Source organism: Hylobates moloch, unplaced genomic scaffold, assembly GCF_009828535.3.
Source record: "Hylobates moloch isolate HMO894 unplaced genomic scaffold, HMol_V3 SCAFFOLD_19, whole genome shotgun sequence".
In the NCBI taxonomy this organism is placed as follows: domain Eukaryota; kingdom Metazoa; phylum Chordata; class Mammalia; order Primates; family Hylobatidae; genus Hylobates; species Hylobates moloch.
In genome coordinates, this window is record NW_026652294.1 from 71744505 (window position 1) to 71765374 (window position 20870).

Consider the following 20870-nt stretch of genomic DNA (forward strand, 5'->3'; position numbering starts at 1 on the left):
ACAAGGATCTGAAAGAATTGACCCACTTCCACTATACTGTTCTTTGAAATAAGTTTCCTCCTAATCGTTCACACTTTCAAAACTGGCTGCACAAAGTCCTAAATCACATATTTTGGCCGAGTAATCAAAATGTTCAAAGTAAATCCTTTTCAGTTTTTTAAAATAGTAGCATTTTATTTCCTAATAAAGGACAAATGAAATATGAAATACTACTTTTCACAAAAATCTGTACACTTTCTCAATTTACCTTAATCTATATTTTGCTTAACTTAATATAACAGCAATATTATCTTTTTTCTAAAATAGGTGAGATTTAGACATTTTAAAAACTGAAAATCTTCCAAACTGTCATTCATGATTTAACATTATAACTCCCTTCTCCTCCATATCTGCAATCCAATTCTATCAAACCAAAAATTAGAAAGAATGCAATGGCATTACAGATGAATATAACGAGTATAAAAATTATAGCAATTCACTTGAGATTTTTTATTACATTTATGTCTACATAATATGGGGGAAACCTGCATAAATGAGAAAGCAGCTGAAGGGCGAAATCAAACTCCTGGCTTTATTAGATGCAGGCCTAAATGTCTTTCGGATAAAATATTTGTAGGTGCCACAGTCAATCAAGATTTCAATAGAAACCAAAGATGAAAGCATTCACGCATAAAAGGCAAGTGTGATAATTATGATGCGCGGACAAGATAATGGAAAATATCTGAGCCTACTTTTCATTTTATGAATCAAGTGTTGCTATGAGCTAGACATTCTATAATGCTCCATCATTCACACTGCATTCTTTTATCATTTTAATTATTTAGCAGAATTCAATTAATTTAGCTGGCATCTGGTCATCAGATACAAATCCTTCACTATCTTGTAGGGTCTTTTCCCTGCTTTATTTCTCAAAATATTGCTGCAAAAGAGTTTTGAATAAACAGGCAACTGATTTCAAGTTCTTGTTCATCCTTCAAGTTCATTAACCTCTTACTGATTAAACAAACGGTAACCATTTTCTGGAATGTCATTTTCAGACAGTTTGCTTCAAAGCATTAGAAGTTTGTATCAGAAATTTTAGTCTGTGACTCAATATTGTAAGGTTTACATCGGCTTCATTTTAAAAGTTTTCTGGCAGCAAGATTAATAGAAAATGGTGGAAAAATTCTATTACAGAGAAGAAGATAGTTGAGTATACAGTGTTAACACAAAATTCACTGCCTATGTAGTTAAGTGTTACAGTAATCATCTTATAAGCTCTGCTCTAATCTGTTATCCAAAACCTATTCATGAAAACAGTCCCTAACAAAGTTCAAGATTACAATTACATCAATCATTATTATTACTATAATGTATTACATTTTTTAAAAGATGCTTTATAGTTATTAGCCTGACAAAATTATAATAATGCTTCTTAAAATGTAATACTATAACTGTTCCTTCTAATACTCTTCTGTAATTTAGGGGAAAGTAACCTTTAGGTGCCATTAACAGTTTCTGTTAAAAACTGTCAAGTCAAGCAATGAGGTTTCTCAGTGTCCCCATTTCATTATTAACTGAAAGCACGTATAAGGGAGGAACAAAATTCTTTTCCTAATAGAAGGCAAACCTAACACACCAATGAAACTTAGATCTGCACTGGACTAAAAGGGCACTGCTCACTGAGGACTCAATCCTGGATAAAGGCAGAAGGCCTTGCTCCTCAGTTGTCACTCAAATGGAACTCCACTTTTCTCTGGAAATAAGTCACTACCAGCCTACATCTTCTTTCGGGAAGGGTGGCTAGCAAAACAGAAGATAAGGATGGCAAGGGGTGAATGTGACTCTGCTTTCCATACGTAAGTAGATGAGGGCAAGGCTGCCTGGCATATCTTTAAAAAAAAAAGAGGAAAGAGGAAGGTGGCTGCTTGTGCTGGCATTGTCTGCACACACAAAAGCAGGCATAGGATCATCAATAGGGGTCCAGAAAAGTTCTTTATTCTGGCCCTAAAGAAGCAGCAGCAGGCCATGAAAAATAAAAATGCAACCTGCAGTAAAGTAAGTTTAACTTTGCCAGTCCAAGAAGGCCCAAAATCTCATGTATATTGTTACTCGGAGCCATTCACCTTCATAGTTTCCTAAGGGCACACCCCCAGTCCCAGTGGGCCACAGAAGAACTGGGTGTTGGCACTGACATAACCCTTGGGGGAAACGGTAGATCAACAGAAAAAGTAGTCATGAAAAAACCGTACCCCAAGATGCAGCAACAGTACTGTCTGGAAGAATGCAACTTAACCAAAAAAAAAAATTATTGGCACAATGATGTTGAATGCATTACATTAAAAATAACTTTTTTAGAAACTACCAAAACAGATTAACGGCAATCACTTGATGAAATACTAAACAGTCAACTAAAATAACTATGACGATTATGCAACAGGGAAAAAATAATATTCACAAACCAATATGAAAAAATTTAAAATTGTTCAATTAAAAAAACATGTAAAAGTCAGTAACTTGAATAGAATAAAACCAACAGAGTAACAGTCTATATTGTAAAAAGTACCTCAAAAACAAAGAAGCTGCAAAACACAGAAACATAGAAAACACAGAAAACAAATTTAAAAAGCAAGTTTTACCTTGAGCTAGTCTTTCAAGCCGTTTTCCATGCTCCGGAGGTATAGCATACCTAAAATTTTAAACATAAATAAACATTTTACGTTTATAATTTTTCAGCTAGTAGCCTAAGGACATCTATTCCTAAATAATGTCATATAAAAGAAATTCAACACCAAACTCCACTTAGATGAACTGAGTAGAGATTAGAAAGCCAATCACAGAGTCATATTCCTTAGACAATGAACAGAAGAAAAATATGCCTATAAATTACCAATTTCAATGTCACAACTCATCATGCCAGCCACATTTTACAAATTAGGGAACAAAGGCCCAAGGCAGGTAAACTGCTCAGCAACAAGACAGCTAGTCACAGCCTAGAGACCTTCTGCCAGCTCTCACAGCACTCCAGCACTCTAGGGTTGTTTTGGTAGTATGTTTTTTGTTTTGTGGTTGGTTGATTTTGGCTTTTGTTTTTAAGAAAATCTGGCTTGCTCTCTTTTGAAATTTTAAAATATTTTTATTGACAAGCAGAACAGAACACAAAATTATTACACCAACATTTATATTTCCACCAAATCTTACTAAGAACACTGTAATTTTCAAACAGACTTTAATAAGCAAAAGATTATCAGCCTTAAAAAAAGTTTTATTTCATAATTATGTGACTTTTAAAATCTTGATTACAGTAAAAAATTTTCACCCTTAAAGAACAGAAATACTCATTTCTAGTTCCATAGTTATTTTTACTATGGACTTGCTGAGAAATTTTAAAACAACAATCTCATCCTATACAAACACTAAATTGTAAAGGCATTTTAATGAGGAAATTTAATGAGGATATTAACAATAAATTTGAATAATCATTCCATGTTTTACATATAAACTATACTTTTGAAGACCTCTATTTGCTGTACTTACTAGCTCAATATACACTTAGTACAAGCTACTTCTTACTAAAGTAACTTAACTAATTTTACTTAAAACCACACTTGGTTTCATTTAACGCTACTGATAACATATGCAAAACTTAATTGGATCCGATATAACTATGCAATTCACTAAAAGAAAATTCAATCATATATCCTGTTGCTTAAGGCACTGCTAATAAAATTATTCCAACTGAAATGGGAAGATAAAATTTTAGCATAACTAAATGACTATCAACCAATGTATATTTATGGCCACTTCTTACCAGTTCTTAATTCCTGGCTTACATCACAAATATACCCAGAAAAGGGGTGCGGGTGTGGGTGTAGGTATAGGCGTGGGTGTAGGTGTGGGGGTGTGTCAATTCCAAACAAGAGGGTCAGCCTTCCTCATCACACACACACATACACACACATGTAATATGAATATGCCTGCCAACAAAAAGGTAGGATATGGAGATATTTATATATGCAGATTCATTTTTCTAAAAAATTGGTAAAGTTAAAGCTCCTCAATCTAAAGTTCAACCATATGCTCACAGAAAATTTAGCTATCCTTATCTGCAGAAAGGAGGAAAAAGTAAGGCAAGATGGCTCTACTCCTACTCTGATCCTCAGTTTACTCCTAGAATCTGAATCATATCCATCCAATCTCCTCATTCCTCTCCTCCTAGGTAGGCTTACTGGCCTATTATTTTCCACCAGTATTTCCCAGGTGCAGCTATTCCTCTTAGCCAAATTATTTAATTAGTTCTACTTTTCTTCTTTTAGATGGAAGACAGTGTCTCAATTTCTTTACAAATTCTATAAATATCAAGTCCATTTTAAAATCATAACTATTAATAAAATTCTTACAGTTAACCAATTATTGCTATAGTTTAATAGCTTCAGAAATAATCAAAGGATGAAAACTTCCTTCCAATCACAGCCCCGTACACGGAAGACATGTAATATTTCCCACGTAGAACTAAATCCTCAAACTGAAAGCCATACTGTGGTAATATCCAGTGAAGCACAAATGGGCAAAAATGCCTTCAAGCAGAGGTCACTCTCCTTCCCTGCCTTAGTCATTATCCTGCTCAGAGTGAACCTACTCATCTCCATGCTTATCCCTGTGAAATATTTTACATGCTTCTCTCTTCTGTTACCAATGCTATGCTTTGTTACACAGTATTTAAATAATGACATGGCTATGTAATGTTTCGTATACAAATAACTTTGAAAGATCCCTGAATGAGCCCAAAACCCTGCCTGAGGGTCTGACAAAGGACAGTCTGAAGATAAGAAATAATGCTAATAAAACTGGAATGTCATCATCAGATTTTTCTGCTTTTGATGTTTCCACATAATAAAGGAACTAGGAAAGACTAATTTTAATGTTTTAGAAATTCAACCAAGAGCCAAATCATTGTTCTTGCCATGAACAATAAAATCAGAGCACTACCCCACTCAGCAGTCAAGAAGCAATATGCCTCCATGTACCATCTTGACAACCCGAAAATCTTGCTCAAAAGATACTACTATTCTTTTAATCAATTATCTCACTCTGTCAATAAAGCCCAAGGTGATCAAAGAACAATTCTGTTCTCTATATACAAGTCGCAGGGCTGGAAGGGCCCTTAAAAATAATCTTGTTAGGCCAGGCGCAGTGGCTCACGCCTGTAATCCCAGCACTTTGGGAGGCCGAGGTGGGCAGATCATGAGATCAGGAGACCGAGACCACCCTGGCTAACAAGGTGAAACCCCGTCTCTACTAAAAATACAAAAAATTATCCGGGTGTGGTGGCGGGCGCCTGTAGTCCCAGCTACTCGGGAGGCTGAGGCAGAAGAATGGCATGAAGCCAGGAGGTGGAGCTTGCAGTGAGCCGAGATGGAGCCACTGCACTCCAGCCTGGGTGACAGAGCAAGACTCCATCTCAAAAAAAATCTTGTTTAGCATTTTCTATGCTTTTTTTTCTGTTTCCATACCATCACAGAGGCAGAATCACCAACACCTCTAATTACCAGCAATAACTGGCACCTGGGAGAATGAAGGACAGCGGAAACATACATCCTTCAGGGATGCAGTAAGCAGCATACTCTGAAAAAAGCTCCCTAGGTGATTCTGACAGGGCAGTACATTATAATGAATGAACGAAAGAATGGGGTGATTTCTAATTACCATATCTAAGAACCTTTGCTTGGTCCTGACTCCCCACAACCTCCCTGATGTCGGATGATAGATTTGTGTATGCCAAGCTTTCTTATGTTTTTCCTTCAGATTTTTTTTTCCAGTAATACCACAATGGCCCAAGTCGGAATGCTAAACAAAAGCTTCACATAGCACTTTCAAACCTGCAGTCAACGTGTGTAGGCTGACAGACAGCCCTTGCCTGTAAGAAGGTGGGCACCTGGCTTCAGGGGCACTCAGTCACATTGCATTTGAACCCTAGACTCACTGTCTTCTCTGCAACAGCACCCCTGCTAACCCTACACCACGGCACTGCTTTGATGCGCAACTGCACCAATTTGAAGCCAAACACAACTCTAATCTGTTTCAAACCATGCCATGAGAAGAGAGAGAAAGAAAGAAAAGACAACAAAACAGCAAGGTGCATATGTTTTCATGTGTTTTCCAGCAACCAACTTCCCCGGTAGAGGGGAACGCACATTAAACAAGAACTGGAAAGCACCATCTAAGAGACACTGCACAAGCCACTTCACCACTGTCAGACCTCGTCTACCTCACAGAACAACACGGAACGGATCAACTGAGTCATATTTAGGAGCTCATTGTTAAAAGATGGCTAAATCACTTCTCGGCCTTTTGGCTAAGATCAAGTGTAAATGATGGCTACAAGGCAATGAGGTGAGCCTGACTTGCTGCTCCCACATCCAGTAAACTTGAGAAAATGTTCAAAAAGTATCAGTTCAAACAATCCTAACATCAAGGGTCAGACAGGCACATAAAAGGCTGATTACAATTTGAAAGAACCCAGGAAAGCACAGTACCTTTTTGCAACCCATCGGAATATCCAAAACTCAACCCTCCAGCAGCCTGATGATCAGGCCCTATGTTCTCTTTCTCTACTGCACCATCACAGGCCCAAGCAAACGCAAGATACTCAAATCACCAGGTGGTTGAGCCATTTGGGTTACTGTCCCAAAAATTTTCCTTTATAATAGATGTGCTGCTAGTAAGAATCACTTTAAAACAATCTAATTCAATTGAGGAGATAGGTGCTGAGCACCTGCCACATATAAAGCATTGCAGGAAGAACTCAAGGCATTTTCCATGTAAGTAGCGGGGGTAGAAATACATACAGATATTGCTAAGACATATGAGAATGAAGCCTAGATTGTGGCACATGGATCTCAGCAACATCAAGTGCTCAGGCACATCCACTATCATATGGCAGTTAGTGTGAATAACAAGAGGATAAAAGAGAAGGGAAGACCTCTGACTTCTCAAAACACCCAAAGTTATCGCCACTAGAGATGAACTCTAATGCCTCAACTCTGGGACACTTATCTTACATCTGAAATAAGTATCATTACCCATTTACATTTCTAAGATTACTTCATAGTTCTACCTACCAGGCACCAGGACAAAATTAGTCTTCCTGCCCTAAACAGGAATAAGATACAGCAAAACACCCACTCCTCTTTCCAAGCTCAGCTCAAGACCCCCCCCAGGAGAACTCCCACTCCCTCTCTTGCTGTATCAACAATCTCACATGCAGGCGTCCACCCTGGCACTCAGAATACATGTGTATTTCTATCTTCCTGCCTCCCTGCTATCCTATCTCAGCTCCCTAAGAGGAAGGGTCTATGGCTTTCTCCCGGAATACAGCACCAGAAGAACAGATATTCTGTATTTGCTGACTTATGTCACTCTCAAATGATAAACCATATTCCTGCTCCTCCAAGATGGAAGTCCTGGAGAAGAGGAAGGAAACAGGAAGATGAAAAAATCATGAAAGCAGAAAATGGGAAAGAAGGCTATGTCAGCAAACCTCATTTCCTGACTGTAGGGTCAGCCTGGCATGCTCAGGACCAACTGCTGCCATCCTCAACCAACCGTCTACTTCAGTCAAACTCCCAAGACCTAAATGTCTCCCAGGGCTCCTCACCAACTTTTTTTTTTTTTTTTAACGTAGAGATGAGGGTTTCACTATGTTGCCCAAGCTTGTCTCAAACTCCTGGGCTCAAGTGATCCTCCCAACTCTGCCTCCCAAAGTGCTGGGATTACAGGCCACCACGAGCCACTGTGCCAGTCCACATTTTCATTATAGCGTGGTCTCCCCATGATTCATCCTTGTCTTCTCTTCATTCCTCCTGGGTCTTACCCAGAGCTATGTTGCCTACGAAGTCCACAGGTTGTGAAAGATAACATGTGCTCAAGGTAGACTGGGCAGGCTTGGGGCTCTGAAATTCCACGTAAACCACTTTCCCAGGAGAACTGCCCTAAAAATTTAGCTCCATGAACTGTAGCAGCTGTCACAAAAAAAGTCATCTAATTCCTTTATAAAATGAAAAATGAGTAATAAAGTTAAACAGCAACATGTGTGTACTTTATTAAAATATGCTAATAGTCTTTATCTAAACAAGTTTTGAAAATCAGTATAAGTCACTGTCAGACAACAGCTGAAACAGAATGCCCTGAATGAGAGCAAATGATAGGAGGAAAAAAGCCCTTTAAAAAAACCTGGGGCTTTTAAGAAGTTTTAAATCCTGCTGCTCTGATAACATCCAAGTGTTTATTAATTTTTGTCTAGTCTAATATACTACTATGGACATACCTCATTTTATTGCACTTTGTTGTGCTTTAAAGATGCTGCATTTTTACAAACTGAAGATCTATGGCAATGCAGTGCTAAGCAAGCCTATCTGTGGCATTTTTCCAACAGCACATGCTCGCTTTGAATCTGTGTGTCACATTTTGGTAATTCTCACATTTCAATCTTTTTCATTATTATATCTGTTATGGTGATCTGTCATCAGTGACCTTTGATGTTGCTACTGCGATTGTTTGGGGGCACCACAAACCATGCCCACATAAGTGGGTGAACATAATAAATGTGTGTGTTCTGACTGCTCCGTCAGCTAGCTGATCCTGTCTCTCTCTCTCTCTCTCTCTCTCTCTCTCTCTCTCTCTCTCTCCCCTCAGGCTGCCCTATTCCCTGAGACACAACAATACTGCAGTTAAGCCAATAATAACCTTCCAATAGCCTCTAAGTGTTCAAGAAAAAGAAGAGCTGCATGCCTCTCATTTTAAATCAAAAGCTAGAAATGATTTAGTTTAGTAAGGAGGGCATTTTGAAAGCTAAGATAAGCTGAAAATTAGGAATGCAAAGAAAAAGTTACTGAAGGAAATTAAAAGTGCTACAACAATGAACACAAGAATGATAAGAAAACAAAAAACATTGCTGATATGGAGAATGTTTGTATGGTCTGGACAGAAGATCAAAGCAGCAACAACATTTCCTTAAACCAAATCCTAATCCAGAGCAAGGCTTCAATTCTCTTCAATTCTATGAAGACTGAGAGAGGTGAAGAAGCTGCAGAATAAAAGCTGGACTCTAGCAACATGACATTTAAGGAAAGCCATTGTATCCATAAGAAAGAAGTAAAAGATGAAACAGCAAGTGCTGCTGATGTATTAATACAAGTTGCACCAAATTACGCAAATCTAGCTAAGATCATTAATGAAGGTGGCTATGTTAAACAACAGATTTTCAATGTGGAGGAAACCTCCTTATACCTACTAGAAGAAGATGCCATCTAGGACTTTCCCAGATAGAGGAGTCAATGCCTGGCTTCAAAGCTTCAAAGGGACAGGCACAGTAGCTCACGCCTGTAATCCCAGCATGCCTGTAATCCCAGGCTGAGGTGGGTGGATCACCTGAGGTCAGGAGATCAAGACCAGCCTGGTCAACATGGTGAAACCCTGTCTCTACTAAAAATACAAAAATTAGCCAGGCATGGTGGTGCATGCCTGTAATCTCAACTAATCGGGAGTCTGGGCAGGAGAATCACTTGAACCCAAGAGGTGGAGTGGTGCGCGCCTGTAATCCCAACTCCTCAGGAGGCTGAGACAGGACAATTGCTTGAACCCAGGAGGCGGAGGTTGCAATGAGACGAGATTGCACCATTGCATTCCAGCCTGGGCCACAAGAGCGAAACTCTGTCTCAAAGAAAAAAAAAAAAAAACTTCAAAGGACAAGCAGAACTCTATTGTTAAAGGCGAATGTGGCTGGTGACTTTAAATTACATCCAATGTTCATTTACCATTCTAAAAATCATAGGACCCTTAAGAATTATACTAAATCTACTTTGCCTGTGCTGTATTCAGGAGACTCATCTCACGTGCAAAGACCCACACAGGCTCAAAATAAAGGGATAGAGGAATATTTACCAAGCAAATGGAAAGCAAAAGAAAAGCCAGGGATTGCAATCCTAGTCTCTGGTAAAAGAGACTTTAAACCAACAAAGACCAAAAAAGACAAAGAAGGCATTACATAATGTTAAAGGGATCAATGCAACAAGAAGAGCGAACTCCTAAATATATATGCACCCAATACAGGAGCACACAGATTCATAAAGCAAGTTCTTAGAGACCTACAAAGAGACTTAGGCTTCCACATAATAATAGTGGGAGACTTTAACACCCCACTGTTAATATTAGATAGATAAACAACACAGAAAATTAACAAGGATATTCAGGACTTAAACTCAGCTCTGGACCAAGTGGACCTAATACACATCTACAGTACTCTCCACCCCAAATCAATACCTCTTTTATTTCTCATCTTCTCTGCCAATAACAAGTCCTATCCACTCTACGACCTCAAAACCTTGTGTCTATCTCCCAGCAGTATCACCCCAATTTCAACCTTTATCAGCCTTCAGATAAGACTATTGTCACTATTACAGTTTAAAAACCTTCATGCCTCACTGCCTGGCTTTCAAGATCCCCACAATTTAACTCCAACCTTCTTAAATATGAACATTCCACTCCCTACCGGCTGGATTAAGAATTATTCTATCATTCACATAGGTGTCTACCTCACTCCTCCCCTCAAAATACCCCTCTCCATATTTCAATTCACAACCTCTCAAACCCCACCCAGATTCCACCACCTTGAAGACTTCTTTGACCATTATAAATCTCAGCCATCTCATCCCTTTTCTTCCTCCCAGAGCCCTTCAATTATATATTATGTAGTATTATATACTACTTCCCAAAGCAAGATGCTGCTCAATGTGCACACATCATTTTTGTCTTGATAGGTCTTGAGTTCTATGAGGCAGAAAAAGCCTACCACCACCCAGACATTTTAACATAAACTATCCATTTTCATCTACCTTGTAGAGTGCCTGCTCCACAGCCAGGCCCTAAATTATGGGCCACAATTGCTCAATTATGTAGCTAATTCCAAATTCTTTGAGAATAAGAATGTACTTTGCACCTTTTTTGCATACTTTGAAAACCATCAAATAAAATGCTTACCATTGTATACACTCAAGTACATACTGGTTTGTTAAAATTAATAATTATTCATTTAGGCTTTGGGACAGTAGGGTTTTTCTTGAGCTACTCTGCATATTGCTAAAGTACTGCTAACACTAAAAAACTGAATCACTAATGAACTATGAACACACTAATTAGATATTTACAGGATTATGTTGCATTTAAAACTGAAGTCTTTTATAAATTTTTTTTAAGATTTATTTTGAAGGCCAAGGAAAACAAAATTCCTTTAAACATATCTTCAAGGTGATTTACTCAAAAATTAAACATTAACTGATATAGCCCTGCAGTTGTGAAACAAACACTACCTTGAACTGAATGAGATTAGGCCAACATTTCACAATAATAGTAAGTAAATCTATACTTTTGAAAATCTACTTTCTCTAGTTCAAGTTTTCTCTAGGAACTGTCCTCTTTGTGCTTCTTTCAAGATACGCTCAGTCCACTTACTTGTTTACCAGTACTTCTCAAAGACTAACTCCTACTTCTCAGATCACTCCCTCAAAACTCCCTATTGTTTTTTGGGAGCCCTGGGGCTGTGTGTTTAGGAACAAATGGTTTCTGTTGTCCCACTGCCCAGATGTCTGTCACAGGGCTGTCACAGGCAGCTGCCATAGGTCCCTCTGTCGCTGTCACCAACAGAGGCTGCAGCACCTACAGATGGCTCAGCTTCCACTCACCTTGTGACATCCAGGACCACAGAGCGGAGAATTCCTTCCAGACCCATGTCATGCTCAGGCAGGTCAGTCCTAAAACAGGCCTGCCCTATGCTCCCTGCGTCTAACTAAGGCTGTGTGAAGTAGTCATTTCCTCCCTTATTCATGTTTCTCCTTGTTGTTGCTGTTTTGCTCATAGTCATCCCCTGTGAAGAAGAAAGCCCAGTCCCTCAAGGACAATTTTTTAACAGATAACAACCCCAAAATTATCCCCCTGGCCCCATTCCTCGCATAAGCTTGTATGCCTGACTTGCCCTCTACCTTCACTAAAGTGTTCAAAAACACAGTGAAAAAGAAGAACTGACCAATAATATGATTAGAGCTCATCACAGCCATCATTTATTGAGCACTGATACCACACCAGAACTTATGCAAAGATGCTGTAATACAAGTTCTACTACTACCTCCATGTAACTAATGAGGAAGCCAAAGCTTCCTTACAGGCATCTCTTCACTCAAGCAAAGTGATGACAGAGCTGGCACCTAACCCCAGACCTATCTTAACTCCAAAGTACAAGATCTACTCTCCAACCCATTTTCCAACACTGTTTCCCAAACAATCACTATGAAGATGTCAAAAAGAAGTGACGGAGCCCATCCGTCCTCCAAGGGAAAAACACCCCTCTTACAATGAACAAGCAAAAGACAACGGCATTTTAAACAAACTGAGATACCAAGAACAAGACCAGCAAACCACTACCTGAAGTGGTTGTTTTTTTCAGGGGGGATGCAAGGGAGTTCTTTTTACAAAAACACTTTATGAATCAAAAAGTAAAGTATATTTCACAAAACTCAAAATCCCTGAAGTAGTTAATTTAGAATACACTTTTTAATCAAACCATACTCGTAACCAATTGTCAAAAAGATTGAACCACTATGGATTTTATAAATGTGACTATGTTACATTTTCACATTACTTATGGTGCTAACAAGTTTTAATACTTGTGCATTTATTAAAGATTAAGCATTAAGTTTTAAATTATGAAGTCTTGTTAGTTAACTGTGGAAAGTAGAACATTTCATACTTAATTTTCATTTCTTAAAAACAGATGAACGTGAGAAACAGAAAGCAAGGCTATAGGGGATGCTGCAGGCAGGCTGCCAAGTCCCACTCCTGGCAAGGCCCTTGCTGCCTTCATGAGTTCAGGTTCCCTCTCCCAAGAACATACCCCTTGAAGAGGGAGGGAATGGCGGCCCACATGCAAGGGATGGTCCAGGCTTGAGTATAAAGGCTTGGCCATCCTGCCTGAATTTGGGGCAATTCTGAAGGGCAATGTCAGCTCCAGCACTGCCCTTAGGATCTGCCAGACTCTGCTGGAGTTTACCTTCCCCTTCTGCCCAGTCCTGCCTCCCCCACTGTGAGCAGCATTATTCCCGGAGCACTATACAAGAAAGCCCCGGCACACAAATCTCAGAGTGAACTCCCCAAGTAATCTAAGCTAAAACAGTAAGAATAAACATGTTTGTAAAGAGGTGTCACTTAAATGCCAGTCCTCTTGCCTTGTAAGCTAGGCATCTAAGAGTACGGCCTGGAGAATGAGGTATCTGAAATGAGGCCCTACAGAATCTGAGATTAAAAACCTCTGAGAAAAGGAACTCAGCTAGAGCTTAGCCGCACCCTTAACACCATTCGTGGCCCATTTCCTGACATAACATTCAGATGAAAACCAGAAACCCTAGCAACCATATGTGCAGGGAGTCATAACTGTGGAAGCCACAATGAGAAAAAATCCTTACAAGAAGGGAATAACTAAGCTTTGGAAAGGTGGGCAGTTCTTTTTAATCTGGATTTCAAATACAATTCGATATCCACATACATGTAAATTAATACCCCGAGCATTCAGAAAAATCAGTAAGTTACCATTACCTAACATCATTGTTATAAAATCTAGTAAGAAAACGGCACAAAACTTGACTTTTAAGAAATAATACATTTTCTATTACCTAGTCTACTGAATATTTTCTAAGTAGAAAATAATTTAGTGTTTTACACACTATTTTTCATGAGAAAAAAGTTATTCTAAATTAGTTGATATCAACTCTGAACAACTTTTTTTTTTTTTTTATACTTTAGGGTTTTAGGGTACATGTGCACAATGTGCAGGTTTGTTACATATGTATCCATGTGCCATGTTGATTTCCTGCACCCATTAACTCGTCATTTAGCATTAGGTGTATCTCCTAATGCTGTCCCTCCCCCCTCCCCCCACCCCACAACAGTCCCCGGAGTGTGATGTTCCCCTTCCTGTGTCCATGAGTTCTCATTGTTCAATTCCCACCTATGAGTGAGAACATGCGGTGTTTGGTTTTTTGTCCTTGCGATAGTTTACTGAGAATGATGTTTTCCAGTTTCATCCATGTCCCTACAAAGGACACGAACTCATCATTTTTTATGGCTGCATAGTATTCCATGGCGTATATGTGCCACATTTTCTTAATCCAGTCCATCGTTGTTGGACATTTGGGTTGGTTCCAAGTCTTTGCTATTGTGAATAGTGCCGCAATAAACATACGTGTGCATGTGTCTTTATAGCAGCATGATTTATAGTCCTTTGGGTATATACCCAGTAATGAGATGGCTGGGTCAAATGGTATTTCTAGTTCGAGATCCCTGAGGAATCGCCACACTGACTCCCACAATGGTTGAACTAGTTTACAGTCCCACCAACAGTGTAAAAGTGTTCCTACTTCTCCACATCCTCTCCAGCACCTGTTGTTTCCTGATTTTTTAATGATGGCCATTCTAACTGGTGTGAGATGGTATCTCACTGTGGTTTTGATTTGCATTTCTCTGATGGCCAGTGATGATGAGCATTTCTTCATGTGTTTTTTGGCTGCATAAATGTCTTCTTTTGAGAAGTGTCTGTTCATGTCCTCTGCCCACTTTTTGATGGGGTTGTTTGTTTTTTTCTTGTAAATTTGCTTGAGTTCATTGTAGATTCTGGATATTAGCCCTTTGTCAGATGAGTAGGTTGCAAAAATGTTCTCCCATTCTGTAGGTTGCCTGTTCACTCTGATGGTAGTTTCTTTTGCTGTGCAGAAGCTCTTTAGTTTAATGAGATCCCATTTGTCGATTTTGGCTTTTGTTGCCATTGCTTTTGGTGTTTTAGACATGAAGTCCTTGCCCATGCCTATGTCCTGAATGGTATTGCCTAGGTTTTCTTGTAGGATTTTAATGGTTTTAACTCTGAACAACTTTTAAAAAGCTTTCCTGACCTCTCCAAAATACTCAACATACAATACATGCAGTAGTAAAGTGACTTTTCTAGTACAGTCAGCCCTCCACACCCAGAGTTCCACATCCATGGAGTCAACCAATCACGGATCAAAAATACTTGGAGGGGAAACTGTCGCGTCTGTACTGAACATGTACAAACTGTTTCTCTGGTCAGTATTCCCTAAACAATTTGGGATAACAACTATTTATATACCATTTACATTGTATTAGGGATTACAAGTAATCTAGAGATGACGTAAAGTATAGGGGAGGATGTGCATGGGTAACTACCAAGCACTTTATATCAGGGACGTGAGCAGCCACAGGTTTTGGTATTGTGAATGGAACCTGGAACCAATAGCTCATGGATACTGAGGGGTGGCTCAACTAGGTGATCCAGTTAACCGATTTTCAAACTGCTTTTTATGGCACACCCCAAAGTTCCCAGGGTTTCCTGGGATGAATGCTATGTTATCTACAGAAACTCTCTTCATGTGAGGGTATTTTCCTAAAGTTTCCTCACGTAGGACTGCCTACACATATGGCTGCTAGAGTGTCTCTAGTTCACCTAAACGTTCTGTCAGGAAATGGGCCACCGGTGGCATAAGGGAGAGGCAAAGCTCGAGCTGAGTTCTTTTTCTCGGGGGCTTTTTATCTGGTGTCTTTATAGGGCCTCAGCTCTACAAGGTGCCTCCAGGGAGGGTTTGGTGCGAGAAAGCTTCTCACCACACATTTCATCCAGATCAGCTCTGCCTTATGTTTTCTGCTTTAAATATTGAGATTCTGCGGAAACCTTCACGTATAGAAAGTTTTGAAAATCTTTGTGTTAAAGTTTTTCCAAAGTAGGGACCTATCACAGAAAACATTCTTTGTGGTTGATACATAAGTGTTCTGTGTAAGATTTGGATTCCATGTAAGATTTTAATTCCACTGAAATTTTGCCCACAAGGGTTCTGCTACTGCAATAAAAGACAGTGGGGAAGTGCACGGGAGGGGCTAAAAGCTTTGTGTGTCAACTGTAAGTAAGTTTCGTAAGTAGAAGCCATTCTGTCGAGTTCACATGTTCATGGTATTATTAACACCTAGCTCAGTACCTGACACAGGTGTGTGGCTCAGTAAGTATTTAATGAACAAATTAGAAAAACACATAAAATCATAAATCACCAAACACAGATGCAATGTCTTATAACAGCATCAAGCATTAATAAAACAGGGGAAAATGCCATTTCGAGAAGATTCTAAAATATAAGAACACAAAAAGTTAACAATAAATGAAAAACATCCCCATATAAAGCTGTCTGCCCATATCAAAAATTTTCTGAAGCAAACTTTTCCCAACAAAAAATAATCTTACCTTATATAGGAATCTTCAGAGAACATTACTCTTTCCGAGTGATCATTTATTCAAGTATCAATTGTGGTTTCTGATACCAAAATGGTACTACAGAAGCAAGCTGGATTCACTCCTCCCACAACCCTCACAGAAAACCAAAAACAAATATACAGCACTGGCCGGGAGCGGTGGCTCACGCCTGTAATCCCAGCACTTTCAGAGGCCGAGGCGGGCGGATCACGACGTCAGGAGATCAAGACCATCTTAGCCAAAATGGTGAAACCCCGTCTCTACTAAAATACAAAAAATTAGCTGGGTGTGTAGGTGTGTGCCTGTAATCCCAGCTACTTGGGAGGCTGAGGCAGGGGAACTGCTTGAACCCGGCAGGCGGAGGTTGCAGTGAGCTGATATCGCACCACTGCACTCCAGCCTGGCGACAGAGCAAGACTCTGCCTTTAAAAAGAAAAAAATATATATATATATATATACATATATATATATATACACACACACATATATATATATATATACACACATATATATACACACACACATATTTTTATATATATACGTATATATACATACATATATGTGTATATATATATACAGCATCAAGTCATCATCACCAGCAATTTCCTAGAACTCAAATATGAGGAGGAGTCAGTTCCCAGAGAAGTAAAAAAAGTCCAAGCAAATGGTAGGAGAATAAGAGACTTCTATATCCTCAGCACCCCTTCCTTTGATCTGCCTGAAGTCAAGTGTGCAGAAAATATACCCCCCACTCACGGTTTCTATACTAGAATAGAGATCAAGGTGGACAACCAGCTTCCCCACCATTGTGGGTTTCCTAGGAGGACACCTGTCCCTTCTTCAATCTGTAGGAAGCATTGGGAGTACCTGAAGAAAGAAATATCCCTCAAGACAGCCAGACACAAAGAGGGATGGCAGGAATACCATTCCCAGCCCTGGAAACTCTGCAACTCAGCCAACGGAGATGCCAAATCAGAGTGGCAGCTCAGCAGTACTACACTGTAGGAGGTTTGTTCCACAGGTCTCCTGGGAATGAACCCCTAGCTAGCCCTCTCACACCCTTTGGGAAATACCCCATTCAGGACAGGCAGCACTCTGATCCTTTACTAGAGCTAAGGAAAACCTGGGCTTAAGGCACCATCTGGTACCAAAAAGGAAGCAGTAACCTGCAGAAAAAGAAAAGAAAAGAAAGAAAGAAGGGTCAAGAATATCCTTGATAAATATATCCAACGTAAATTATAAGAATCTCTAAGTAGACATATCTAATAGTAACCAAAAAAAACGAATGGGTGCAGTGGCTCGTGCCTATAGTCCCAGCACGTTGGGAGGCCAAGGCAGGCGGATCACCTGAGGTCAGGAGTCCGAGACCAGCCTGGCCAACATGGTGAAACCCTGTCTCTAACTAAAAATACAAAAATTAGCTGGGTGGCCGGGCGCAGTGAATCCCAGCACTTTGGGAGGCCGAGGCGGGTGGATCACGAGGTCAGGAGATCGAGACCATCCTGGCTAACACGGTGAAACCCTGTCTCCACTAAAAATACAAAAATTAGCCAGGCATGGTGGTGGCGGGCGCCTGTAGTCCCAGCTACTTGGGAGACTGAGGCAGGAGAATGGCGTGAACCCGGGAGGCAGAGCTTGCAGTGAGCAGAGATTGCGCCACTGCACTCCAGCCCGGGCGAATGAGCAAGACTCCGTCTCACAAAAAAAATAAATAAATAAAATAAATTAAAAAAAAAAAATTAGCTAGGCATGGTGGCACATGCCTGTAATCCCAGCTACAGAGGGCTAAGTTGAGGCAGCAGAACTGCTTGAAACTGGGAGGCAGAGGTTACAGTGAGCGAGATCACACCACTGAACTCCAGCCCAGGTGATAGACCAAGACTCTTGTCTCAAAAAAAAAAAAAGAAAAAAAAAGAAAAGAAAAGAGAGAAGACTGAGATAAATAACTAAGCCTACAATAACACAAAGTCATAGACAAACATCCAGAAGAAACAATAGCAAACAGGGAACCATGACCTTCTCAAATGGACAAAGCAAGAAACCTGTGACTGACTGGCTCTAATAAGATAGCTATATGTAAGCTCCCTGATCAGGAATTCAAGACAGCACTTTTCAAGGAAACCAGTGATCTCCAAGATAACACAGAAAAGCAACTCAAGAATTTATCAAAGAAATTTAACAAAGACAGGGCACTTTGGCTCACGCCTGTAATCCCAGAACTTTGGGAGTCCAAGGCGGGCGGATCATGAGGTCAGGAGATCGAGACCATCCTGGCTAACACAGTGAAACCCTGTCTCTACTGAAAATACAAAAAATTAGCCAGGCGTGGTGGCGGACACCTGCAGTCCCAGCTACTAGGGAGGCTGAGGCAGGAGAATGGCGTGAACCCCGGAGGCAGAGCTTGCAGTGAGCCGAGATCACGTCACTGCACTCCAGCTTGGGCAATAGAGCAAGACTCTGTCTCACAAAAAAAAAAAAAAGGAAAGGAAGAAATTTAACAAAGAGATTGAAATAATTTCCAAAAAATCAAACAGAAATCTTGGGACTAAGAAATACATTTGCTGAACTAAAAAATTCATCAGAGGCTCTCAATAGCAGAATTGATCAAGCAGAGGAAAGAAACAGTAAGCTTGAAGACAGGCACATATATAGACACAGGAGAAAAAAAAATAAATTAAAAAAAAGATTGCCAAGAAGATACAGAAAATTACCGCCAAAGACCAAATCTAAGAATTACTTCTGTTCAAGAGGGAACTGAGCAAGAGCAAGGAGTAGAAAGCTTATTCAAAGAAATAACAACAGAAAACTTTCTGAAACTCGAAAAAGATAAATAAATAAAATAAATTGAAAAAATAAAATTAGGTGGGCACGGTGGCACATGCCTGTAATCCCAGTTACAGAGGGCTGAGGCAGCAGAATTGCTTGAAACTGGGAGGCAGAGGTTACAGTGAGCCAAGATCACGCCAGGTATGGAAAAGCTGGAGATCACCAAACAGATATGACCCAAATAATATTACTCCAAGGCATATAATAAATTTCTCAAAGGTCAAAGATAAAGAAATGATCTTAAAATCAGGAAGAGAAAAGAAGCAATGACAAATAAAGGAGCACTATCTAACTTGCCTGGCAACAGATCTCTCAGTGAAATCATATAGGCCAAGAAGTAGTGAGATGGCATTTTCAAAGTGCTGAAAAATGGGGGGGTTGTCATCCAAGAATACTGAAACCAGCAAAGCTGTCCTTCAAACATAAAGGAGGGATAAAGTCCTTCCCAGATAAATGAAAGCTGAGAGAATTCGCCATCACCAGACCCAAATTACAAGAAATCTTAAAGGGAGTTCTTCAATATGAAGCAGGGAGGGGAAAAAACCCACTAACATGCAAGAAGAAAACATTTAAAGATGCAAAACCCACTAAAATTAAATACATGAACAAATTCAGAATACTCTATTACTGTAATAGTGGTATTGATATGGTTTGATATTTGACCCCTCCAAACCTCACGTTGAAAGCTGATCCTCAATGTTGGAGGTGGGGCCTAATGGGAGGTGTTTCCATCATGGGGGTGGATCACTCATGAATGGCTTGGTGCCATCTTCATGGTAATGGGTGAGTTCTCACTCCATTAGATCCCATGAGAGCTGGCTGTTAAAAAGAGCCTGGCCCTCCCTTCCTTCTCTCTCTTTTTTTTTTTTTTTTTTTTTTTTGAGACGGAGTCTTGCTCTGTCACCCAGGCTGGAGGCAGTGGCACGATCTGGGCTCACTGCAAGCTCCGCCTCCCAGGTTGACGCCATTCTCCTGCCTCAGCCTCCGAGTAACTGGGACTACAGGCGCCCGCCACCATGCCTGGCTAATTTTTTGTATTTTTAGTAGAGACAGGGTTTCACCATGTTAGCCAGGATGGTCTCGATCTCCTGACCTCGTGATCTGCCCACCTCCGCCTCCCAAAGTGCTGGGATTACAGCCATGAGCCATGGCGCCCAGCCCCTTCTCTCTCTTACCATGTGACCTCTGCACATGCTGGCTTTCCTTCACCTTCCACCATGAATGGAAGCAGCATGTGACCCTCACCAGATGCAGAAGTCTAATCCAGAACTTTTCTAAACATCAGAATTGTGAGCCAAATAAATCTTTTTTCTTTATAAATTACCCTGCCTCAGGTATTCCTTCATAGCTACACAAGGAAAGTCAGATGGAATCCACACATAACTCCAGAATGAAGCCCCAAAGAAAAATATCTCAAAAACAATAACTACAGCAACCTATTAAAAAGCAGGCAATATTAAAATATGTAAATTAAGAAAACAAAAAATCAAAACGTGGGGTGGGGGGAGTTAAAGCATAGGGTTTTTTTGTTTTTATTTTGTTTCTATTCTTTTCTGTATACGTTGTCACCTCTTTAAATATTTAAGGTAATAGATATCCCAGTTACCCTGATTTGATCTTTATATATTATATGAATGTGTACCCCAAAATAGGTATAAAACTATTATGTATCAATCAAAACAAATAAATAAATGATAATTACACCATCCAT

General features: G+C 39.9%; 1 protein-coding gene across 9 annotated transcripts in view; it reads right to left on the reverse strand.

Moving 5' to 3' along the window:
• The window catches only part of KDM4C (lysine demethylase 4C), a 416633-nt gene that overhangs the window by 297616 nt on the left and 98147 nt on the right, over positions 1–20870 (reverse strand). For all 9 annotated transcript variants that reach the window (XR_009210974.1, XR_009210973.1, XR_009210972.1 and 6 more), the window contains exon 6: positions 2619–2668. Coding sequence is in view for 6 of the 9 variants with exons in the window: in XM_032138252.2 (XP_031994143.1) it covers positions 2619–2668 (50 nt within the window). In the remaining 3 variants the exon portion in view is untranslated. The remainder of the gene's footprint in view (positions 1–2618; positions 2669–20870) is intronic.